General features: G+C 38.8%; 1 protein-coding gene across 2 annotated transcripts in view; it reads right to left on the bottom strand.

Annotated features, from left to right (window-relative positions):
• Positions 1-7,438: 7,438 nt before the first annotated feature.
• Positions 7,439-26,709, bottom strand: part of LOC122812362 (beta-1,3-galactosyltransferase 2-like) — an 87,906-nt gene continuing 68,635 nt past the window's right edge. For both annotated transcript variants that reach the window (XM_044084794.1, XM_044084793.1), the window contains exon 2: positions 7,439-10,596. In XM_044084794.1, the coding sequence (XP_043940729.1) occupies positions 9,506-10,582 (1,077 nt within the window). In that variant the 5' untranslated portion in view covers positions 10,583-10,596 and the 3' untranslated portion in view covers positions 7,439-9,505. The remainder of the gene's footprint in view (positions 10,597-26,709) is intronic.

The raw sequence follows: 26,709 nt of genomic DNA on the forward strand, positions 1-26,709 counted from the left end.
CATTACAATGTTAACAGCTATGTTCTGTGAAATTTATGCTGTAAGCTCTTCACAGTTCTAAAGAAGCACCCTGGTATAAAATATTTGAAGGGAGGCTGTGTGCTGATTACAGCACTGCACAGCCTTTTAATTACCAGTATTTCTCAGCCCCTGTCAGCTATACACTGCTGCTAAAGCATAGATAGTAAAACGCTACAGTTCCTTGAGATTCCATCAGGCTAAAGCAATGATTGACTGTTTCCAAGGGGCTGATGTAGTATTGGAATGCTCAGAATTACAGAGAATAACACAAATATATTAAAATTGCAGGCTAGTTCTGTACAACAATAACTCTGAAGGCTCTAACCACAGTCTATTTCATGTTAACCATTACAGTGATATTAAACGCTTAGGACTATCACAGTGCTCTGTCAAGGAAGTGGGGTAACCTACAACAGCTCCACCTGGAAAGTGCAGTTAGAAGTAGTCATTACTTGTACAATTTAAAAGACACAGATAAGATGAACCAACCTGGATGGTTTTGCTTTTAAATGGTGTTACTAAACACACCCTAAGCAATTATGACATTTAAGATACCATTCATTAATACAATAAAGAAGAGTAAGCAGGATAACAGCACTCACTCAAGGAAGCAGGTTAGCTTACAACAGCTCCACGTGGGAAGCACAAATACAAAAATCCATTACTAGTTCAATTAAGGCAAACACTAAAGTTGTAAAAACTTGGACAGTTTTTGTTGTTGAATGCAGTTTCTGAACACACCCTAAGCATCTATAACATTTGAGCAGCATTCATTAATACAGTAAAGAAAAGCAAATACATGTCACTTACAGACACTAAGACGCTAGGGCCAGGAGCACACAGCAGCCAGGGGCAATAATCCAGGTAATAAAGATGGCGCCTCACAGGGCTACACTGATTTATAGATTTGGAAAGGATGTGAAGTGTGAGGGGGAGGTGTGGGCAGGTAAGTCCAAGGAGGGGCTAAAGCTTTGGATTGGAGAGAGAAGAGAGAGTGTATGGAGGGGTATCGCACAGAGTGAAGTTAGGAGGGAGAGAGGGAGGAAAACATATATGGTGTGGATATCCCACCACTGCCAAACAATTAATATGTGATGCCCGTGCCCTGGCCCAGCAATCAAGGAGCCTCAATCCTCACCACTAACACCAGAGTGGGCATCTCATATATGAAGGAAAGGATGACAAATACACACACAGTAAAGTGCAATTTCCCTTAAGAGCACACAGAGATCACAGTCAGTCTGGGGCTGGTCGCTCCCTTGCTCTCCAGGTCACTAATAAGACTCCCCACTGGCACAGCTATAGGGTCCAGATCCCAGCCTAGCTGGGCAAGATAAAACCTCCAGCACCCTCTCTGTCCAACCAGTGCTTTGTGTCCCTGCCCAAGTAGCTGACACACACACACTTTGAGATAAGAGTTTATACAACAACACAGACACTCCTAGGAAAGGCTGGCACAGGTTCTCCAGCTGTGCCCCTATTACCCAGACTATACGGTAGCACTGCCTGCCACCACCCACCTAATATTTATCAGCTACGCAAAGGCCCTTAAAAGGGTGTCCAATTATTACTGTGCAATATTATTATCCATTGGTAGTATAACTGAACAGTCAAGGCTTATTAGAGTGACTTGGTACAACACTCACTATAAACATGTAATGTACTCTAGAGCTTAAATTATCTCTACCCAATCAGCCACAGTTAAAAGGTTTTAAAATATTTAATAATAAATAATAAAAACACAAGACAATACTTCTTACTACACAGTGCTAGTCAAGAGTTCAGAGATCACAGAGAAATACTTAAAATAATTCAATAGTACAGTTCTGACATCATATAAAATACTTAGTCTAATATTTCTAGTTCCTAGCTATTTCTAAAAGAAAACACAAGTCTAAGATAACTTACATATAGAAAACAGGCAGAGTGCAGATGAGTTGGATGGTCAAGACAAAAATGCTTAATCGTCTCTGGTTCTCTCCCTAGGATAGGGTAGCTAGCCTTGACCACTTCATCATATTATTACCCCCCACCTCCACACAGCCTAGGTGTCTTCCTAAATTCAGAGTTACTCCATTACTTCTGCTGCTTTCATTAGTAGTTCCTTATCTCTTTATTTAGCATACTTCAGCTGCTGTAGTACTTCCTACCTGCCTCTGGTTATACCTTCAAAAGGTATTAAAATGGCTTGTTATATCACTTACCTTTGTAGTGTCAGTGTTATCTCTATTATATCTGTACTTGATACAACATTACTGTCCTTCATGATAAAATATAATTTTTTACTCTAAAGAGGTACACTAGATTCTGTGACCTCATGAAATATACTGGATTGTTACTATCTGCATAAACAATTCTTGTGCTATTTGTTAACTATAGAATTTTGAAAATATGCATGTTTATTTATCTGCCAGTATGAAAACAGTTAAAAATTGATGGCTCTGCCTCAGAAGTTTCATTTTTAATATTTAGCCCATACATAATTTACTTCATGAAGTCACAAAATGACTCTACTTTTTCTTCTGTTGCATATAAAAAGTAGTCAATCAATAAATTTAATGTGCTTTCTTTGCACTTAACTGAAGACCAGTTACTTAGGTTGTCTCAGAGTAAACACAGCACACATTTTTTGGTGCTAAATATTTTCTTAGTGGGGGAAAAAATGCCAAAAAACATTTTTAAAGTTTTTTTTTTGCAGAGGTAAGTCCTTGCACCTCATGATGTGAGAGGCAATACATCAACTTCATGTTCGCACTGACTTGAAGAAGGACAAAATTACCCCCAAAAGTGCATCACTGCCAGCAGAAGTCACCAACAATGACTTTCTGTGGAGAAACTCCACTCATCGATGATTTGTACCTTGGGCAACTGAAGTTTGAGCATTCAGTCTTCATCCACCAGTAGGTTACCTGTTATCAACCCACCAGCCTTTATATGGCTACAGCTGAGATTTTGTTATGTAATTTCTAAATCTGATTTTTATGTCCTAAAAAGGGGAGGCTTCACCATCACAATTTTGATGCCTAAATGAACTGTTATTGTCATGTATCATACCATCTTAAAGAAAAGGAAAATGAAATCAATCCGTTTTCCTTGAGCTGACTCAACCTTGGAGGCATGTTTTGTTGTTGAGGTGTGGGAGCAGAGCTCTATATCAGGGATGCAAAAAGGGAACAAAATTTTAATTGCAAAGTTTCTTAATGAATTTATTAAATAGGGTTTATCATTAGTCACATTCCCAACAGTACTGTGGTCAAGTAACCTGTTGAGAGTCACACAGCTGAAATGGAGACTGAGGGAATCAAACCCGGGACTACATAAAGTAGCTTATTAACAGTTCAGTCTTCTACATAACTGCCAGATTAGATGGGCTGATATGAACATTGACATTAATGCTTTCACTTCTATGTCTTTTTTCCTTTCATGAACGGTATTATTTGCCAGTGATTACCTCAGTCTTTGGTTCTGCCACACTTAGATTATCCCACTATGATAATATTCTGTATCAAATGGTATTTTTTTGTTTCTGTTTCCTGGCAACTACACACACTAACATTCTTTGATTTGTTTCTTCCTTTAATCTCTTTCATCCTCACAGTACACTTTTCATGGAAATGTAGACTATATATTGTATAAGAAACTCCACCGTTCACTGTCACCAAGGGCATGGGTATAGCCAAGTGTAGGTTTGTAGGTTCATAGGTAAGTACTAGGCCAGCTGTCTTTACCGACCATTTGAAGCCTAGCCAGTTTCAAAATATCCTATCCCATTAGGTAATAAATTGGCCTTATCCATCCCATGATCGATAATTAAATATTACCCCAGGAGAATAACTGAGATCATACCATAGATAATTTGAGGGGGCCCATGGAAGAGATTAAGCATTTAGGAGCTACCCCTGTCCATTAGTAGTACAGAGAGCCATCTTTTTCATTAAATCTGGATACCACATCACACAGTTACCAAACAAAAAAAGAACTAATGTATTTATTTGTGCAATGGGTTACACGGCATTTTTTTTTTAAATTGTTGATGTTGTCAGTATTTTGTGAATTGCTCATTATACATGTCAGTCATTTGTGTTATTGCTCTACTTGTGTCTGTTATTTGTGTGTCAGTCATTTGTGTTTTCAACCAATAATGATGTAAATATGTATACTCTTTATATATATATATATATATATACACACACACACACACACACATATATATATATATATATATATATATATATATATATATACATACATATATATATATATATATATATATATATATATATATATATATATATATATATATATATATATATTCTTTTGCAGACTACGTATTTATCTGGTTCGCTGTTTTTTTTTAAGCTTATACTTCTTGGGGTTGGAAGGCTACAATTTAGAACCTGGCATACAGTTACAAATATCCTGCCTATGTCCCTGACTAGAGATTACATTATCTGATCCCTTTACCACCAGAAGAGAAATGAAGGTAATCAGATTTGAGTCATGCAGCAGTTTGCATTATCACCTCACAGCAAAAGGCTCTCCAGTTCAATTCTTGGTTGGGGTGCCTTCTGTGCGGAGTCTGCATGTCCTCCCTGCATTCGTGTGGGTTTCCTCCCAAGTTGCATCAATGGTTCTGCCCCAGATGTGCAGCATAATGTCATCATTTCACTAACCTGTAAACACAAATGCTTAAACATTGTGATACTTTGTGCCAAGTGAGATTTCATCCAGACTTACTTTTATGGCCATCCATCCATCCATCCATCCATCCATCCATCCATTCATCCATCCATCCTTCCTTCCATCCATCCCTCCCTCCATCCATCGGTTCATAGGTTCATAGGTTGGTACTAGGCTATTGGCCCTAGGGCCTATGCAAGCCTAGCCATAACAATTCCCTGGATATTTCTTCCCACAATATTTACTTTTCTGGGCCCTTGTCTAGCAGGGCGACTGACATGATCCCTGGGGTGAATTTCCTATCTCCCATCAAATCATCAAGGTTCCTTTTGAAGAGGGCCAATGAGGCGCTCTGCTTGACATGTATGGGCAGTCTATTCCAGAGTATGGGGAGTCTCTGGGTCAGGAACCTATCCCTCCAGCATGTTTTGTTCATTGTAATGACAAGGTTTAGATCCCTGGAGCGTATGGCTCTGAGGGATTGGGATTTCTTTAAGTGGAGCATGTCCAGCAGCTCGGGGTTTGACATGGGCTTGTATGTTAAGCAGAGATCACCTCTGAGTAGACAATATGCCACAGAGTATAGCTGGAGTTTTTTAGACGGTCAGCATATGGCATCTGCTTTAGGCCTGTGATTCTTTTAGTGAGGTATTTCTGCGGCCTTTCCAGCTGTTGCAGATATCTTGTGAGGTACATACCAAACGGGGCATTATACTCTATAATGGGTCTAATGAGGGATGAGTACAGTGGGACAATGACCTCCTTTTTTCTGGATGAAAAGCCCTTAGTGATGATGTGTGCCACATAGAAGGATTTCCTGACTGTTGTGGTGATGTGGTTATCGAAAGTGAGACCACTATCCACCTGCGTCCCTAAGTCTCTCATCACACTTTTGATGTTTACCGTCCTGCCACCTATGTGGTAATTCATGGGTACATGTTTTTTTCCAAAGGGGATAAGTATACATTTCTTGGCATTAAGCTTGAGCCCATGGCTCTGGCACCAGGCATCTGTTTCTGTAAGGCCCTTTTGTAGAATATCCACATCATTTGGGGATTCAATAATGGCTCCCAGTTTGCAGTCATCTGCAAACTTTGTTAGCCATAGTCCTTTAGTGTTGGCCTGTACTTCAGAGAAGTAGATGCCAAACAAGAGTGGCCCCAGGACTGAACCCTGAGGTACTCCACTTGTCACTTGTCTGGAGCTGGATTTGGAGTTGGCTACTTTTACAGTCTGGGTTCTGTCAGTAAGCCAGTTGGCAACCCATCGAGTGACGGAGGGATTTATGCCCAGCTTAGTAAGTCTATTTATAATTCCAGAGTGGGGGATGGTGTCGAAGGCCTGGACGAGGTCCAGATAGGCTGTGTGGACCACCTTACCCTTATCCACAGCTCTGGAGACTGATTCAAAGAAGTAAATCAGATTCAGGAGACAAGATCGGCCCTTCACAAACCCAAACTGGGTGGGGTCCAGTGTTTGAAGGTTGCCAATTTCTTTGTTTATAAGTTCCATGATAATGCATTCCATGCCCTTGTAGATCAGACTTGTCAGACTGATGGGACAGTAGTTCCTGGGATCCAAGGCGGATCCTCCCTTGTGGAGCAGGATAACTGTAGCTGTGCACCACTCAGTGGGCATGAAGCCTGAGGTGAGGCTATGATTAAACATGACACTTATGTGAGGTGCCAGTTCATTTTGTAGTTCATGTAGTACACAGCCTGGGATGTCATCTGGTCCCATGGATGCTGTATTTTTAGCTTTGGAGAGTGCAGTTTTTACCTGTTTGGCCGTGATTATCGGAATTTGGCAATCTTTTGATATTGAGATGGGCCCTTTAGGGGGTGAGAGGGGGGGGTGGAGTTGGCACTAAATCGATCTGCCAGGATATTGGCAATATCCTTGGGATCAGTATATTTAATGCCATTCTGTTGTAGCTCAGAGCAGATCTGAGCATTGCCATTTAGATTCTTGACATAACTGTAGAATGCCTTGTGGTTCTCTTTGGAATCTTTGGCAATTTTACTTTCGTAACTAGCTTTTGGGGATTTTATGAGGGATCTCAGCTTCTTACTGAGGCTGGTGAGGGAGTTTTTTGCATCCTGGGAATTTTCTCTTTTCTGCAACAGTTTCTTCCTTCTGTTGTATAGTTTGTTTATAACAGGGGGCCACCATCCATCTATCCGTCCATCCATCCATCCATCCATCCATCCATCCATCCATCCATCCATCCATCATGTCTGCCTTAGGCAAGTGAGGAAGACAGAGAGTTGAAATCTACACCAGCAAGAAGTGGTGTAAGAAAACAAAAACATCCTGTTTCAAGTGGCAGTGCGACACATACAAACTGCACATGTGCCAAGAGTCAGTCTTACGCAATGACATTTCATCTACCAGCTTGTCATTTGGACAGAAATGGAACAGGAGTAATTAGCAAATGTCTACATGAGCACAGGAAGTTGAAAAATGACAAGTACACATTTCTGACGGCCTCTGCTACTAAGAAACAACTAAAAAAGAAAAAACTATGCTTGAAGTCTGGGCTCAAACTATTGAAAACTGTAAAAGTTTTTAATATTTAATTTTTAAATAAACCTGTGTTTATAACTTCAGTAGTGATAAATATCTTGCAGCAGATTTTCAGGATAGTCCACTTAGATGCCACCTTTAATGGTGTTGCAGATTTATCCCAAAGAGTAATTCAACAGTTGTCACATCCAAATCACATTAATAAAACTGTGTAATAGCAATAGCTTTGTTCACAAAATTTTATTTACTTAATTATTTATTTACATTCTGTTTACCCTCTATGAACATGGAGGGGAAAAGGAATACAAATATATGCAAAAGACAAAAACCTCACAATATGATAACTGATAATTAAAAAAATTAAATACTGCATAGTAACCATATAATAAAAAGACAGATAATAATTAGAAAGCATAAACCTCACACCATATAGGAATACATTCAAAGTGGATATTTTGGCCACATTAAAAATTTCATCTCAAAAATGATTGTTAATAGTTATTTCTTGAAAGTCCTGTAAAATACTTCAAGGCACTAGGATGTCTCATTGGTTAAATATGCTACCTCCCAGGGTCTGTGGTTCAGTTCTGACCTCTGGATTACAGTGTGAGGTGTTCTCATGTTCTTCCTATGTCAGTCAGAGTTTCTCTACTTTCAGCCCACTTTCCAGAATATGCTGGTCAACTAATTGAAACTGTCTAAGTATTGCATTTGGTTTTACAGTTATAGTCAGGTTCATGCCTGAAAACTGCCAGTGGAAAAATAGCTTATTTACCCTATTAATAAGTCAGTGAGCTAGTATATGCCTATATTAAAAAAAAAAAATTTGGTTATGAAGTTTCACTTTTAAAAGAGTTCTGATGTGAGGGGGTCAGACAGAGTGCACAAAACTGATATATGGATTTTGTAGAGAGGAAAATATGCTGAGGGGTGCATTTCAAGAACGGACTACTTTTAGGACTATGGTCACTTCTTAAGATTAGGACAATGATACTAAGAGCTGTCTATCTCCAGTGTCATTGATGGAGTGATGGACTACAGAAATAATAATAATGGACTTTTAACTAATTCAGGGATTTAAAAAAGGACATTTTTTTTTATCTCGGTATATAACACTGGCACACCCACCAGGGTCCCCAAGATGAAGAACGACATGAGGCCATTAGGCATATTAATATCGGAGGTAAGTCAACCACGATGGAAGGACAGGGAGGGAACAAAATATTAAGGAATATACACTAGTGGATGTCATTATTACACAATGTTATTTTTTATGCTGCCTACCAGATAACAACTAGTTGTGTGCCCACCCATGCCCTGGACTCAGAATGCTGAAATTGGAAGGATAGCATACGTACAATATATGGCTTTAGTATTACTATCTATACTTTTGTGTGGAAAACAGATACAATAATTCTAACTAATAGAAAAGGTCTTTTATTCTTTCAATTTTTTGTTTTGTTTTTTTCATAAACTAAGTCATTTGTTAATTGATTAGATAGTAAAGCACTTAAAACAATTTCTCAACAGCATGTTTTCATCTTTTTTAAGTTGCTAAACAACCAAGAGCATCAAGGTCTGACACTTATATATTGGGCTTTCTGCCATGTAGTTACTGTACAAGGTTCCACACTATCATGGACTGGCATGTCTATAGGTCTGTACTACAAAAATAACAAATGTTGGTCACTGAGGCAAATTAAAATTAAAACTTTCAGTAGAGACATTTGCTGCTTGCATAAAAAGTGTATTTGTTTTGTTGACTTTGTTAAACAAATGTATCAGTGGTTTCCTGTAACAAACTTATTTGTGCTGCATACCATCATGTATTGATATTTTCGAGATGAAATGGCATTTAGAAACATCAGCGTTCTGGGGCAGCTTTAGAGAAAACACGATATTCGGACACCAACTAATGCGCAAGAAATCCGCTAGACTGCTGAGTTCTGTACAAAAAGATTTTATTCAGATAAAACGCTTGTTTACAAACGCTTTTCGTCCGACAGGCAGAAAACCAAGTGACATGACGGAGGTTATTTAAATGTGATTTGAATGGTATCAAACGTTTTTCTTTTGTCTGAAGAAGTCCAACGATTCTGTAGGACGAAAAGCGTTTTTAAACAAGCGTTTTATCTGAATAAAATCTTTTTGTACAGAGGATATCAGCGGTCTAGTGGATTTCTTGTGGATTAGCTTTAGAGAAAAGCCCTGTGATGCTTATGCGACACAGTAACATGTCATTGGTTCAGTATTCTTCTATTATTTATCATTCTACAAATTATGTTCTGTGTTTTGAGCATGTGTCACTGGCTGTCATAAAGTCTGGCCAGACTTGTTGAAGCTCATCTATTGGAAATCTGTGAACAAAGATTAGCTTCTGGAAAAGACACTTGTCATAGTTGATTTTCTCTATTCGAAACAAGTAGTGTGGCGTATTTGAAATGTTGATTCCTAATGTCTTTAGACAAAGCCCCACAAATGCATCCTCCATGTTGAATGCTCTGATAGTTTGAGCAATATTATAAATCTTCTTTGCAAGGTCTCCTGAGAATGCATACGCTTGCCCTAAGCAATATGGAGGATAATAGTCTAGTTCATAAAGCTCTAAAGGAACATAAAATTTGCGCTTCTTAATTCGAACTGGCTTTGCATTTAATACTTTGTAACCAGCAAAATAGTTAGTTTTCAGTGGCATTTCAGGATGAAGGAACTTGACTAAGTGTTTGGTATTTAGGAAAACATCACTATCGACTTTCATGACATAAGACACATTTGGGCAAAACATGCTCACCCACTGCATTGCCATCATTGTTTTGATGGTCAGATTGACATAAGTATCCACAAAGTCTTGTTGAATGATGTCATGAAATGTTGCACTTTCCTCTTCCAATTGATGTTGGTAAGAATCTGTAAGCTGTGGAGGAACCCCAACTAAAAACAACCTCGTAATGGAAACTCCTGGTACCAAGCTTTCATTTCCCCAAGTCTTTCGAATTATATATCGATTTATAACTTCACTGGGCCGCGATAAGATCAGAAGCAGTAAAAATGGAAGTTTATGTCTGCAGTTTTCTGGTTCATTGAGAATAAAAGAATAATTATAGGGGTAAACCAAACCAAGAGGGTACCTTGTAGCTGGAAATGATGAACTTAACAGGGTAGAGGTGCTTTCCACTTTATAACCATCAGGAAAGAGTAATATAACAAAGTATTCGTGTTGTCGACTTACCACGAAGATTAATGACATGAAAATACATGCGAATATGATCGCTCTTTTTCTGAATATCTCACTCTTTAATATGCCTTGAAGTTTAAAGGAGCACAGTTCCTTGTTCCACCTTTTAAGGTATTGCATATCTTTTTCTGTACCTAAAAAAGCCAGCAAGAAAATAAATAACTATGTAAACTGCATTTTGTTTCTAATTAAATTATGCAATATTCTTAACATTTTTTATGAGAAACAGCATATTTATTAATGAATATCCACTATTCTATATCCACAAGCATTACAGTACATTACACAGCATGTTCCCAGCAGATGTACCCCTCCAGACAGGATCTCATAAAGAGTATCCCTGAAGAGTGAAGCCATCAGCTGGATGGTTCATGATGCTGCCAGCTAAAGTGCAACCAACAGCAGACAGACAAGGTTACAACCCTTCAAAATTTGGATGTGCAATGGTTTCTTTCAAAGAAAGGGAGTGAAAACAGTGCTTTATAGAGGTGCCGTTCACCCTAACTGTGCAAAGGAGGAGTCCCTCAAGCAGAATACTACTTAGAATTATTTTACCCAGCGGCCAATAGTCCAGAATTCTATTTAGATAGCATTACAGAGCATTCATGGCTGGAGGGCATATCCTCTTTCATAATGCAAGTCAGTCCAAACCAAGCAGCCAATTGGTTTGTATAGCTTTAAGGTACTTCTTTAAATTAATCCATTCCCATAAGCTTATCAATAACATTAAGGGCAATATTGTGCTCAAAGAAACTTTTCTGAGTCACTAATTAGGGTCAGAGAATTCATACTGGTCGTATACATAAAAAACACACATTCCCAGCTTTCAAAAATCATAGCTGCTCAAGCTGGCCAGACTTAAGTCATGGTAATGAAAGTACAGCTTTTTTTGTTCACAGATTGTTTCTGATTAAAGCAGGATACTCCATAGTTGGTACTACCTACTCTACTCTGCCTCACTCCGCTTAAGCCTTGACTGAAAAAGGTTCGAGGACCAGTACTTCTAATCAGTTAACTTGCTCAACTTGAGTCAGTCACCAGAGCTGTGGATGAAAGCAAGGTGGTTCATACAGCCTACCCTGATCTGGCCAAGGCATTTGATACCATTCCCCATTCAGGAATCATAGAAAAACTCACTAAGCTAGGCAACAGCCCCTATACAAGCTACTACATGATAGGGCAAAATCCCAAAAAGGGAAGGCATCTCTGATCAGTACTAGCAAGAAACTACGATCCCTCATAAAATCATCAAAGGCCAGCTTCGAAAGAAAACTTGCCCAAGACGCTAAAGATAATCACAAGGCCTTCTTTAGTTATGTCAGGAATCTGGGAGGCAACTCCCAGATATGCTCTGAGTTAGTGCACAATGGCAAAAAATACACTGAACCCACAGACATTGCCAACATCATGGCAGACAGGTTTAGTGCAAACTCCCCCCTCTTCCCCCCCAAAAGAGCAAATGTCTATCCCAACAGAATGTAGCCTCCCAGACATCACAGATGCACAGGTGAAAGCTGCCCTGTCCAAAGCAAAAAACACAGCATCAATGGGACCGGACGGTGTCCCGGGCTGCGTCTTACACGAGCTCCAAGAAGAACTGAACCCTCACATAAAGTCACTGTTCATACTCAGCCTTACTACAGGATATGTACCCAAAGAATGGCGTACAGCAACAGTGGTCCTGCTCCACAAAGGTGGTGCCACAACGGACCCCGGGAACTATCGTCCTATAAGCCTGACTAGTCTGGTCTGCAAAGCTATGGAGCGTATCATTATGGAACTCATAAACAAAGACATTGGGAACCTCCAGACACTGGACCCTACCCAATTCGGCTTTGTTAAGGGCAGATCTTGCCTCTTAAACTTAGTTGACTTCTTTGAAACAGTTACCAAAGCCATAGATGAGGGGAAGGTAGTCCACACAGCCTACCTGGACCTCGAAAAGGCCTTCGACACAATACCCCACTCGGGCATCATAAGTAAGCTTACCAGCTTAAATATCAACCCCTATGTCACAAGATGGGTTGCAAACTGGCTCAGGGATAGAACCCACATGGTCAGATTTGAAGGTGCCATGTCAGACTCAAAACCAGTTACAAGTGACATCCCACAAGGCTCAGTCCTGGGACCTCTCTTGTTCGGTATATACTTCTCTGAGGTACAGACTAACACAGGAGGACTATGGCTGACCAAGTTCGCAGATGACTACAAACTGGGAGCCATAATCCACTCTCCGGCTGACACAAGCATCCTCCAAAAGGGTCTCACAGAGACAGATACCTGGTGCCAGAGCCATGGCCTCAAGCTAAATGCCAAAAAGTGCATAGTCATCCCCTTTGGGAAAAATAAAGTGCCCACAAATTACCACATAGGTGGCAATCCATTAAGTATGGAAGAAGTAATTAGGGATTTGGGGACCCAAGTAGATAGTAATCTTTCCTTTGACAATCACGTTGCCAAAGTGGTTAGAAAAACCTTCTATATAGCCCACCTTATCAGAAAAGGGTTCACATCTAGATCAAGAGAGGTCATTGTGCCCCTCTACTCATCACTCATCAGGCCCATAATTGAATACAATGCCCCATTTGGGATGTACCTTACCTGACACCTGCAGCACCTCACCAAGAGGATCACGGGCCTCAAACAGATGCCCTATGCAGTTCAACTAAAGAAACTCCAGCTCTACTCAGTTGCTTACCGCCTACTCAGAGGCGATCTATACTTGACGTACAAAGCCATGTGTAACCCAGAATAAATGGACATGCTCCACCTCAGGAAATCCAAATCCCTTAGAGCTATACACTCCAAGGACTTAAACCTCAGCATAACAATAAATAGGACGTGCTGGAGGGACAGATTCATATCCCAGAGGCTCCCCTCACTCTGGAGCAGAATCCCAATTCACGTTAGGCAGAGCCCCTCACTGACCCTCTTCAAGAGAAATCTTGACGTGTGGATGGGAGATCGTAAGTTTACCCCTGGGATCTCCTCTGTGTCCCTGCTAGACAGAGGCACAGTAAACTAACCTTAAAAGGGCTATCTTCTGTGACCTACTATACAGAGGCACAGTTAACTAATCGTAAGTTTACCCCTGGGATCTCTTCTGTGTCCCTGTTAGAGAGAGGCACAGTAAACAAACCTTAAAAGGCGACAAAGCAGCTGGACAAAAAATAAATCAAAAGAAACTGCTCAAGGCTGGAAAATACGAAACCACAGACTAGCGTAACTTCCTCTTTATTCAACGCTTTCGTAAAAAACTTCTGAAGAAGTGCTATTCTTACTTCTAGGTTGGGATCCTCATCTTCTTTCATAGCAGACTGTGTGTGGGGACGTACAGCTTCTGTATTTTTTTTTTTTTTTTGTCATTCAGAAGTGCTGGAACTATTCTTTCCGTCTATCACTGATGTAATGTGGGCTGTTGAGCAAGTTGTTGCTATAGCATCTTTTTTGAAAAACTTCATAACTATCTTTTTTTTCTTTCTGTCTTTGCCTTACATCCCAATACAGCTGCTTTGTGCAATCTATTAAATCACTTTCCAGAAGCTGGTAGAGTGCCTTTGATGCCTTGCTCTTTACTATTGCAACTGCTCATTTAGCCCTTTTGCAAGCTAACCAGTACTCCTTTTTAGTCTGGTCTGTCTTTTCTATTTCCCACTTTTCCTGCACTCCTTCTTCTTTCATTTGGTAATCCGCCTTCCTCTTTCCTTATTTACTTTATTTCCATGCGTGGCTTGGACTCATATCTGTTCTATAGTCCCCACACATGCTTTTTTGAGATGCTACCATTCATCTTCATCTTTTAGGTCTTCACTCAGATCTGCTGGAGTTTGACCATATGTACTGCCATCGAAAAACCCTAGCATTTCAGCAAGTGATGAAATCTGTGCAACTGATTAATCATGCACCACCCCATATATCTATACATGTATATATATATATATATATATATATATATATATATATATATATATATATATATATATATATATATATAGGAGCGCTACAAAATCCTGTACTTGTGCTGGAATATAGTGGTCTTAGGATTTTGGGTTTCATGGTTTTGGGCTTTCAGGATTTTGTAGCGCTCTCGTGTGTGTGTGTGTGTGTGTGTGTGTGTGTGTGTGTGTGTGTGTGTGTGTGTGTGTGTGTGAGAGAGAGAGAGAGAGACAACTGATCTAGAAAATGAATAAAAGTAAATAAAAATAACACAAACACCACACCACACGTGATCCCTGTCTTGCAGTTGGTGACATTACGGCACTTCAGAGTTGTGTCCAGTGTCCTCCTCCTATCACCATCATGCTGTTAACATCTAAAACTGTAAAAACGGTGCACTCAGAGGCACCAGATGAAAGGAGGCACAACTTCCAAAGTTATAAAGCTGTAAAAACAATCCATTATTAACACTTATGAAATCACCACGTTTTTATCCTCTAAACATCAGGACTTCATCAGATATAAAGCCATTACAAATACTGTTCTTAAATACCCTAATCGCATCACCAAAACAATTAACAAATAAAGCAATTCATTTTAAAATTCATTCTCAAGCTACCGAGGTTCTCACTATGGAGATAAAGGATGCAAATAGTCATACAAAAAATATTAATAAATTATAAAACATCTCTAATTGATGTAATAAAATCTATAAAAACAATAAATAACTCATTTGAAAAACCTGTACAAATATGTATAAATCTCATTAAATAGGTAATATGTCCTAAAAGCTAATGTTTTTATGAACTGTGGTATATTTCTACAGAAAATTTGTTCAGCACTTTTGCGCTGATTGTAAGACTTTATATAATTTATGTTTACTTCAGACCACAAGATGGTAGTGGAGTAATAGAATTTGGTTAATTGTTTTGGTGATGGGATTAGGGCATTTAAAAACATTATTTGTAATGGCTTTATATTTGAAGAAGTCCTGGTGTTTAGAGGATGAAAATTCCATGATTTCCTTAAGCATTAATAAAGGATTGCTTTTACAACTTTATAACTTCAGAAGTGGTGTCTCCTTTCATTTGGTGCCACGTTGTGCCCTTTCTCACAGTTTCAGTCATTGCCGTCTTTGGGCACTTTGTTCCTTTTGTTTTATCATGCTGTTACATGCCATGCACTGTTCCCTGATGTCCAGTGTATCTCCTCATCATCATAGTAATGTTGGTGAAGGTATGGTAGAGTGTATCCCATCACCACCCCAGTCCCTGTATTAACTGTAGTCCTGGGACAGTACTTTTCCCTGTTATTCTCCTTGGCTCCTAGGTATCAGGTGGTTCCCCCTACCTCCCATCCAGATTTTGATGATGGTGTTATTTCAGCACTTTGACAGTATGCCCCAAGGTCTAGTGATTTCCCCATCCACACCCATGTTCTCTGTTGAACATGTTTTTTGGCCATATTCACTACCGTAATATGGTGGAGATTAGCATGCTGATCTACATAGCCAAGTACTTTCTTGACTGACTTGTCTGTGTAGAAGGCTTCCTGGAGGTGGTTCTGGTGAAAGACCACATTGTAAATTAGCTTATGCCTCTCCCCTGGTTTACCTCATTAGCATTCCTCACGTTCACAGGTCCAGCCCTTTGGGGTGTTGCAGGTCTTCATGTTGGAGGACTATGCAACACCATGTAAGAGTACCTTATGAACAAATCCTACCACAATGCATACACAGTCAAGTACAAGTCACTGTGGGATATGAATCCAGCCCATTGGTCATTAGGGACAGAATCCAGGATCATCCACATTCTGTGGATATGCCCTATCAGTGGACCACCATGGAGTTTTCTGGACAGTTAGGTACCTATCTTCCCCAAGAACAGTTTCTCCTTTTAGCTAGAAAATGGCCATAATGATGATTCTTACCACACAGGCAACCAGTTCACTACAAAACATGAACCTAATATTGCATTAGTAACCAAACAGGTAACGGAAACACAAACCCAACCTCCTGTATATTCTGTATGGTTATTACCACACAGTAGACCAACTAGTGCCTAACATTTCAAACACCTTGCTTGACAGGTCTGAGTATTAATATGGAAATAGTTGGTATATTTTGTTTTGTAACTAGTTAGTATACTTTGGTTTCTAACTAGTTGGTATATTTTGGTTTGTAACCAGTTGGTATATTTTGTTTTCTAACTAGTTGGTATATTTTGGTTTGTAGCTAGTTGGTATACTTTGTTTTCTAACTAGTTAGTATATTTTGTTTTGTAACTAGTTAGTATACTTTTTCTAACTAGTTGGTATATTTTGTTTTGTAACTAGTTGGTATACTTTGTTTTCTAACTAGTTGGTATATTTTGTTTTGTAACTAGTTGGTATATTTTGGTTTGTAACTAGTTGGTATACTTTGTTGGTATATTTTGTTTTTTAACTAGTTGGTATATTTTGTTTTGTAACTAGTTGGTATACTTTGTTTTCTAACTAGTTGGCATATTTTGTTTTGTAACTAGTTGGTATATTTTGGTTTGTAAGTAATTGGTATATTTTGTTTTGTAACTAGTTGGTATACTTTGTACCTATCTTCCCCAAGAACAGTTTCTCCTTTTAGCTAGAAAATGGCCATAATGATGATTCTTACCACACAGGCAACCAGTTCACTACAAAACATGAACCTAATATTGCATTAGTAACCAAACAGGTAACGGAAACACAAACCCAACCTCCTGTATATTCTGTATGGTTATTACCACACAGTAGACCAACTAGTGCCTAACATTTCAAACACCTTGCTTGACAGGTCTGAGTATTAATATGGAAATAGTTGGTATATTTTGTTTTGTAACTAGTTAGTATACTTTGGTTTCTAACTAGTTGGTATATTTTGGTTTGTAACCAGTTGGTATATTTTGTTTTCTAACTAGTTGGTATATTTTGGTTTGTAGCTAGTTGGTACACTTTGTTTTCTAACTAGTTAGTATATTTTGTTTTGTAACTAGTTGGTATACTTTGTTTTCTAACTAGTTGGTATATTTTGTTTTGTAACTAGTTGGTATATTTTGGTTTGTAACTAGTTGGTATACTTTGTTGGTATATTTTGTTTTTTAACTAGTTGGTATATTTTGTTTTGTAACTAGTTGGTATACTTTGTTTTCTAACTAGTTGGCATATTTTGTTTTGTAACTAGTTGGTATATTTTGGTTTGTAAGTAATTGGTATATTTTGTTTTGTAACTAGTTGGTATACTTTGTTTTCTAACTAGTTGGTATATTTTGTTTTCTAACTAGTTGGTATATTTTGGTTTGTAACTAGTTGGTATACTTTGTTTTGTAACTAGTTGGTATATTTTGTTTTGTAACTAGTTGGTATACTTTGTTTTGTAACTAGTTGGTATACTTTGTTTTCTGCTTTATGCTTCATTCACTTTACTCATCAGCTTTTACTTGCAGGTATTAAGATGCACTGCAAATGTCTTTGTGTTTTCTGTCCTCATTGCTTGTCTCCATGCTTGTACCAAAACATGTTGTAAATGAATACAATAAAATAAATGTCACGCAACTAAATAAAACATAAACTGGAGTGTTACCTGTTAATAAAAAGAAATAAATGTCACACAACTAAATAAAACATAAACTGATGTGTTACCTGTTAATAAAAAGAAATAAATGTCACGCAACTAAATAAAACATAAACTGGAGCGGTACCTGTTAATAAAAAGTGCCAGCAGCTGCGGTGACCCTCCCACACACACAGACAGAAATGCAGATCATGGATTTACTTAGCAATTCTTTTTATATGTGGCACCACAGCTTACAGCTTTCTTTAAAGCATGGGAGAGTGGAATGCAGTTTGTTGTACAATTAAGTGAAAAAAAAAATATTTTATCAGATAGTAATAGAGTAGAACGCATTCTTGTGCAATAAATACACAACTACAAAGTGCACTCCTGCTACTGCTGTAGTTCACAACATCATTTTCAGTTGCAGAGCCTAAATAAAATATCATAAAATTATAAAAGACGTGCAATGACTTGTACTGTACAGTTCATAGGTTCATAGGTTGGTACTAGGCTAATCAGCCCTATGGCCTATACAAGCCTAGCCATAACAATTCCCTGGCTATTTCTTCCAACACTATTTAGGAAATTAATTGTAATAATTAATAGGGCACATTAAGAGGTGATATTTTTGTTGTCAATTTTGAAATATACAGGATTATGACTGGACTGATGCTCATAACCTAATTATTATGTGTTTGAGACATGGATGCAAATGAAATTCAGCACAAATGTGAAGCTTGAGGGCGTGAATCATGGCAGTCATATCAAGAACACATAATAAAAGGCTATAATTGGAGATCTGGTCATAAGTCATTGTAGTTGATGGAGCTTTGTGTTCCATGTACTAATACTTACAGAAAAACAAAGTGCAAAGCGTTTTTCTGGCTTTCAAAGCTGCAAAGAACTTAGTGAGCACTGTCAGAAAAACAGTGTAAAAACTGTCTCTTATGTTTGCACTCATCTTGCCATGCCTTTCAACTGCTCAGATTTTCACAGAATGTCCAGATTTTTGCCTCATATATTTGGTTTGTTCTTCCTAAAACCTGTGGTTTTCTGACAAGTCACTGAGGATTGAAGTCACTGACTAATGACACGCATTTGAGTTTCAGATTGCATGTCCTCCAGAAAATGCAGGCTAACACAAATCTTATTATTCTATCAACTGTTTAAGTTAATAAGCCAGGGACACATTACTAGCAAAGACAGCAGGCAGAAACAAATTTATTCTTATTCTACTGTTATCCTTTGCTGGTCAGTAATGGCAAATTTGAGTGCCTAGTATGAGACCTGAACTTAGCAATTAAGTAGGTGATGATTACGATTTGTTAAGGGTCTTGTGCTATAGTAGAGCTTAAATGATTTGCTTTTTTTCCAGGTAACAGAGTGTAATCATGTGATGTGTGTGTGTGTGTGTGTGTGTGTGTGTGTGTGTGTGTGTGTGTGTGTGTGTGTGTGTGTGTGTGTGTATACACGTGCGTGTGTTTATGTGTGTGTACTATGTGTATGTGTGCATGAGAGTATGTGTGTGTGTGTGTGTGTGTGTGTGTGTGTGTGTGTGTGTGTGTGTGTGTGTATGTGTGTGTGTACACGTGCGTGTGTTTATGTGTGTGTACTATGTGTATGTGTGCATGAGAGTATGTGTGTGTGTGTGTGTGTGTGTGTGTGTGTGTGTGTGTGTGTGTGTACACGTGCGTGTGTTTATGTGTGTACTATGTGTATGTGTGTGTTTGTGTGTGTGTGTGTGTGTGTGTGTGTGTATATATATATATATCTATATATATATATATATATATATATATATATATATATATATATAGATATACGCGTGCGTGTGTTTATGTATGTGTGCTATGTGCATGAGAGAGTGAGTGTGTGTGTGAGAGTGCGTGTGTGTGTGTGTGTGTGTGTGTGTGTGTGTGTGTGTGTATATATACGGATCACCTTCAGTTGACCGACACGCCGATTTGCTGGCACGCGGAAGAGGAACGCGAACGGACCGACAACGCAGTTGACCGACACGCTGGAATCCCGACAGCCGGAAGACCGACAAGGGGAATGTGTAAGCGCGACTTGGTAAGTATGCGATAGTGAGGGATTTAGGATTAGGGAGCGGACAGGTAAGTGTGCAATAGTGAGGGATGTAGGGTTAGGGTGTGTGAAAGGTGAGTGTGCGGTAGTGTCGGAGTTAGGGTTTGGGTAATGTAAGTGTGTGTTAGTGACGGGTTTATGTTTTAGAGTGGGTTAAGTGAGTTAGGGTTAGGGTGCAGGTAGGGTGAGTGTGCGGTAGTGTCGGACCTTGGGGTTAGGGGTGGGTAAGTGAGTTACGGTTAGGGTGCAGGTAGGGTAAGTGTGCGGTAGTGTCGGACCTTGGGGTTAGGGGTGGGTATGTGAGTTAGGGTTAGGGTGCAGGTAGGGTAAGTGTGCAGTAGTGTCGGACCTTAGGGTTAGGGTTTGGGTTAGGGCTAGTGGATATGTCATGTAGTGTACTGTGTTGTTTACGTGTAGTGTGTCGGTGTAATGGTGTTCAGTGTTTTGCGTTGTTGGTATTTTTGTTGTCGGTCTTTTGGTGTCGATGATTTGTGTTTCGGCGGTTTGGCGTTTCGGTAAATTGAAGGTGATCCATATATATGCGTGCGTGTGTTTATGTGTGTGTACTATGTGTATGTGTGCATGAGAGTATGTGTGTGTGTGTGTGTGTATGTGTGTGTGTGTGTGTGTGTGTGAGAGTGCGTGTATGTGTGTGTGTTCTGTCGTGTGCTTGTGCGCTAATGCCTGCACTACATTCCTGTAAAAACGTCATGCAGCCTGGAAGTGCTTCATTTGAAGGAAATGGAAATAAAGCAATACTGGAATAATTTCACTAAAAATGAGGTGCTAGAGAGTGCAATAACTTTTCATCCTTTCGTAATTACAGGCATAACACCGTACAGCAGCTGACGAAAAGGGTAACACATACAACTTTCATTTAGAAAGTTTCTTATGGCACTAGAAGGCAAAGTCTTCAATTTCTGAGACTTCCTACTAATTCTGCAGTCGATTGATTGAGGTGCCTTCTGTCAGTCTGGATAAACTTAGAGGAGAAACCCTTCCTCTGTGAAAAAATTCTTCTGTTGCTTCAGCAAACCATCACTTTCAATTTCAGGAGAGGCAAACAATATCAGTTAGAAAGATATAATGAGATCGATAAAGGCTAAATTAAAATAATCTCCACTATCTCTCTGGGCATCTCAAAAAGAATACCTTGTTTGGGTACTTCACTGGTATCTATTGCCTTCCTTTTTGGCTCCAAACAAGTAACAAGGTAGTAACCGTAACAACAAATAACACCCAGGATTGTGCACAGCTAAAGGAACTTTGGATTATGCTCAGAATCATGGCAAGGCCGTTGATTTATAGTGACAGAAAAAGTGCTAATTCTATTTTACAGTTTCTGAAATTCAGTTGTTACAGTTTTGAATAAGATGTGTCCCTTTCATTTATTTATTTTTTTATTGGTATTTAATTAAACAGTATTTATACCTATTTGTCAACTCTTGATTGTTTCTCTTTATCTAAATTGGTGTACACCTGATTTGTCATTAGAAGTTTTAAATTCCTGTCGGCAGTACTCACATATGACAATTTACCCTGTGGATACATGTACACTTGCAATATATTAAGTTAATAGAAATGAACACGCATGCAAGATACGTGGACTGAAAGAAGATGAGTCTGCTATATAACTTAAAGTTTGCGATTACATTTAATCATGTTTTTAATAATTAAACCAGCAAACACACTCATAAAATTAAGTTAATGTTTATGAAGTACAAGGTCATGTTAGAATTGTGCACAAAATATTTTCAGGAAGGACAAACACAGTAGGACTATTAGTGTTCAGTCATTTTCTTTTGACAACACAAGGTGTCAAACATCCAGGGGCGGCCCATGCTATTGGACTGCTGGACTGCAGCCTCCCCAGCTGTAAAAAAGAAAGAAAGTAAAATAAAATACAAAAGAAAGAAAATAAAAAAATGATCACAAGTAGCGGACATTTGTGCATGCGCACTAGCAGCATTTCCGATATCCAGACTGCTGCTGAGACAGTCTGGAGCATGCGCAGACTGTCTCTGGAAAGGGATAGGACTGCAATGTTGGGGAAGGACATCTCACGGGCTTTGTAGTGCTCCAACGAATGAAGCTGTGGAAGGATGTGTGTGTGTGTGTGTGTGTGTGTGTGTGTGTGTGTGTGTGTGTGTGTGTGTGTGTGTGTGTGTGTGTGTGTGTGTGTGTGTGTGTGTGTAAAATGCCCCAGGTGCTACATAGAGAATAAAGCTTGAACCCTGTACCTTGGGCCCAGGTGGCAAGAGCCTGAATTCCCTACTCACCACCATTTGTAAAAATGTTGCAGATTTTTCTCTCATACTTGTTCTGTTCCTCATAAAATCTGTGGTTTCTGTATTTTTGTGTCCTTGCAAAGCCAGTAGTGCATTTCTGCAGTGGTAGCATTGTTGCCTGACAGCTCCATGTTCTCTGGTTTGATTCTTGGCTGGGGTGCCTTACCTTCTGTGTGGAGTCTGTATGCCCTCCCTGTTTTTGTTTCCTCTAGTGTCCTCCCATCTTACAAAGACATGTGTTTGTCTGGAGTGTTTCTTCCTGGGCCTCTGCTAAAAATTAGCTATTGTTCCAAGTCAGACTTTCCTGGTTAACAAATGTTTAAAATGACACGCATTTGAATATCAGACTTCATATTCTTCAGAAAGTGCATGGTAACACAAAAGCTTTTATTCTAGCAATTTTCTAAGTGTATATTATTGTTGGCTTCATCCAGGTTTTGTGCTAAGGTTGAGATCTATGGTAAGAACTGAATTCACTGAATATGTTTGGGGGCTATATTCCCCCATTACTGGCTTTGTCCGGGTGTTTTTGCTAAGAGATTGAGAGCTATGGTGAGAACTGAATTCACTGAATGTTTGGGGGCTGTATTCACCCATTATTGGCTTTGTTCAGGTGTTTTGTGCTAAGAAGTTGACAGCTGTGCTATGGTGAGAACAGAATTCACTAAATGGTAGCCATTTAAGTTTCCGTCTTCCTCTTTTACAAAACAGCTGATTTGGCATAGTGGTATGTTGCTCTGACTGTTTTGCGCGGGGTCCTGGGTTTAAGGCTTGGCAGTGAAATGTATGGTGGTAACACAGCATTTTATTCTAGCAACTTTCCAACATTATACAAGCAATGTTTAAAATGTGTCCCTGGTTTTTGGGCTTTTGTCCCGTCCCCCCCCCACAATAAACTTTGGCTTTTTCCAGATTTCTTTGTGCTGCAAAGTTCAGAGATACAACTGAGTGAGTAGATTTTACAAGGAGCTGAGAGCTGCAGGGGAGCAAAAGTTTAGTGCTGCTTATACTGAGCCGGCTTGCATTGTTAATAGCACAACAGGTAGTATACTTGCTTTTGATGCAGAAGGCTGAGGGTTCTACTCCCACAGTAGATAGATGCATTGCTGATAGTGTACTGTGTTGAAAAGGGGTGGATGCAAAGATGCCTAGTAACTATGAACCTGTTATCAGTTTGCCATCCATTCCCTATTGCAATATTGCTAGCTTATCTTTTGTTTTAGTGTAAGATAGGCAATTTATTCCTCAAGGGTAACGGGCACTTTATTTGTAGATGAAACAATGAAATACAAAGTTGCTTGCTAGCAGTAACCTCTTCATTAGTTACAGATCTCTTTAATGTGGAATTATTTAGATGACTTTTACTTCTTTCATAGTTTCATAGATTCATAGATTTGTACTAAGCTAACTGCCCTTGCGAGCCATTTTAAGCTTAGCCAGTTATCCCTTGTGAGACTCAAACCCTGCATCTTGTGTTTGTAAGGCAAATGCCTTAACCATTAGGACACCCTCCCATCCCCTTCTTCAGAAATTGTGCATATGTACTGATACTGGTGGACTGTAGAAGTTTGAGTAGACTTCTATGATGGAAATGTTCTGAATTGGGCAGTTTTGTCATTACTGGTGCATGCATTTTGTTTCATTGTTTACTGGAAAATTTTCAAAACGATAAATTTAAAACACTCTCTAAAAATGTACTGTATTGTACAAAGAATATAATTTAATACAATCAGGAAGGTGCATGAAAGAGCATGTGTATGTTTCGTGTGCAAGGGGCCTGTGATTTGAAAACAGCCCAAACCCAAAGTTAATCTGCCACTGGCAAAATGTATTTTCTTTGAATGTGGGTTTCAATGCTGTTTCAGTGATTGTGAGTTTTCAAGGGCAGAGAAGTTTTAATGCTAAGTCTGTTCTCATTGTGAGACTGCATTGCTTTGTTTAGCAGATATGATATATATTAGTGTTTGCGCTGTAAAATGCAAAATAAAACTTTTAAATGAAGTCTAAATCATTGCAGATGTAAAGCAGTATGCACAATAGTGTTTATGGTAAATGGGGTGAAATAGCCAAGTAATGGTTCATTGGAATGGCTGTAGGGGGGGGGAAGCTCCATTCGACCATGATTATGTGAGGGGGGGAAGGGCAGCAAACACACAGACAGCCCCGGCTGAACTATACCTCTCAACTGTCCAGATTTTTGCAGAATGAATACATTTTTGCTTCTTATTTTTTGTTTGTTCCTCATAAAATTTGTGGTTTTCTGTCAAATCATTTAGGAATGAAGTCACTAAATAATGACAGACACTGAGTTTCAGACTTCATAACCTTCAGAAAAATGCATGCTAAAGCAAGACCTGTTATTCAGTAAACTGTCTCAGTTTGTACAAGAGCAATTTTTAGTACTGTTTATATGTTCCCCCCATATATTTGGCCTTGTCCAGATCTCCTGCATTAACAGGTTGAGAGGTACATGCAAATAAATTGCTTTATAGAATTAGGCATAGCCAAACCTCTCAACTGTCCCCGATTGTGGCTCAAAATGTTGCTCTTCACCTAATAATCCCTCCGCAAAATGGCAATTTTGGAAGAAAACATGGAGGATTTACAATTAATAAATAACTGTAATAATCAGTTATAGATTACTTTTATTTCAGAAATGCATGTAGATTTTTATTTTGTCAGCTGCTCAATTTAGCAGTACTAATATTAAAAAGTGTCCCTTCTTTGACAGGTTCCCAGCTGTATTGTGTGGCTATTTTATATTTTTGAATCACATTTTTGCTCCATTTTTCATTAAGTTGTGTTTTTTTTTTTTGGAAAATTAGTGGCAAATCATTAAAGACTGAAGTGAGAAAATAATGACAGACATTTCAGTTTCAGATTTCATACCCTTCAGAAAATTCATACTACTGCAAGACCTACTACTGTATTATCTTTCTAAGTTTATAAGAGCAATATTTAAAAATTGTCCTTATTTTTGGGCCTTTGTCCCACTTCTATGTATGGCTTTGTCCAGATTTCTTGCTCTGAGGTTGAGAGGTATGACAAATGTGTCAGGGCCATCGCAGTCAGCCAGAGACATTTCAAATTGTGACATACTTGTTACACCCCACTCCCCCATGTAGTGACTCTGGATGTGTCCAAGCAAGGCAAGGAGCAGTTATGCAGTGTAACATGTGTAGAGTGTCCCTCCCATCCAGGGTAGACACAAGTACTACAATGGCTTTTCATCTGTCCTTGATTTTGCAGAATGTTCTGGTTTCTGTCATATTTTTATACTGTTGATTTATGCTTATTATTATTCAGAAAGTGCCTGTTGCTCTGTATTTAAGTAGCAGTGCTTTAATGACCATCTCGTAAACTTGTCTGAGATTATAAGATGCAAGTAAGTTTTAATAAGCATACTGTTAAAGAACTGCCAACATTGAAAGCCTTTCTGTTGTTGCCATGCAGAAAATACTTACATAACTAGATAACATATAAGCCTTGTGTATTGAAATGCATATGACAGTATTTGTAATAAAGGACAGGATTACATTATTTTAACCAGCTCATTACATTTGTTGGAGACTTGCAGTCATCTTTGTAGGCTTTACCTGTAAACCAAACAGAATGTCAATCTATCATGTGTGGTCCATATCCTGTGCAGTAATCCTTTAAGCAATGTATCTTGAGCTTGTTTCTTGTTTCCTTTTCATTTTTTACTTTGATCATGTTTTCCCCATGAAACAAGTAGATAGCTGTTGTCAGGCAGCAGGTCTTTTTTGGATAAGAAACATTTTTACAAGTGGGGGTATCACAGAGATTGCTACTTTCAGTGTGTTACTTGGTACTTTAATAAAGCTGAATATAAATTATAATTAGAACTGCAGTGCAAGGAGAAGTGGTTGAGTTGAATGCTGCTTGTTTTTCTTATACTTGATTTTGACTGGCATTCCACTAATGTATTTATAAAGTAATTTATTTTTTCATGCCTCACAACTTTTTTGTTTCCATCTAGATATTAAGTAAGCTGTCATGCAGCCAATGGATTGAAATATGTTTTTTCTTCTACACTTCATTTTGTCTTGATTGGACTCTCATAATGATGGTTTGGCACCCAGAGCAGTGTATTTAATTAAAGTTACAGTTTTTGTGGTTTTGGGCATAGCTACTCCCCTTTCTAGTTGGCCACCCCACCCCCATTGACCCCACCCATTCAGCTGTCTCCTGCAGCCCCCCTTTGATTTGTAGTCACCAGCCCCCACTGCAAACATCCATTAAAAATACAGACAAAATAACAAAACAAAACTGCAAATTTACTGCACAGTCATCTGTGGATGACAAAAAAAAATGGCTTATCACCAGACTTGCTGCCAGTAAATCAA

This window comes from Protopterus annectens, chromosome 9.part0, assembly GCF_019279795.1.
Source record: "Protopterus annectens isolate FY-2018-M chromosome 9.part0, PAN1.0, whole genome shotgun sequence".
Taxonomy (NCBI): Eukaryota; Metazoa; Chordata; order Ceratodontiformes; family Protopteridae; genus Protopterus; species Protopterus annectens.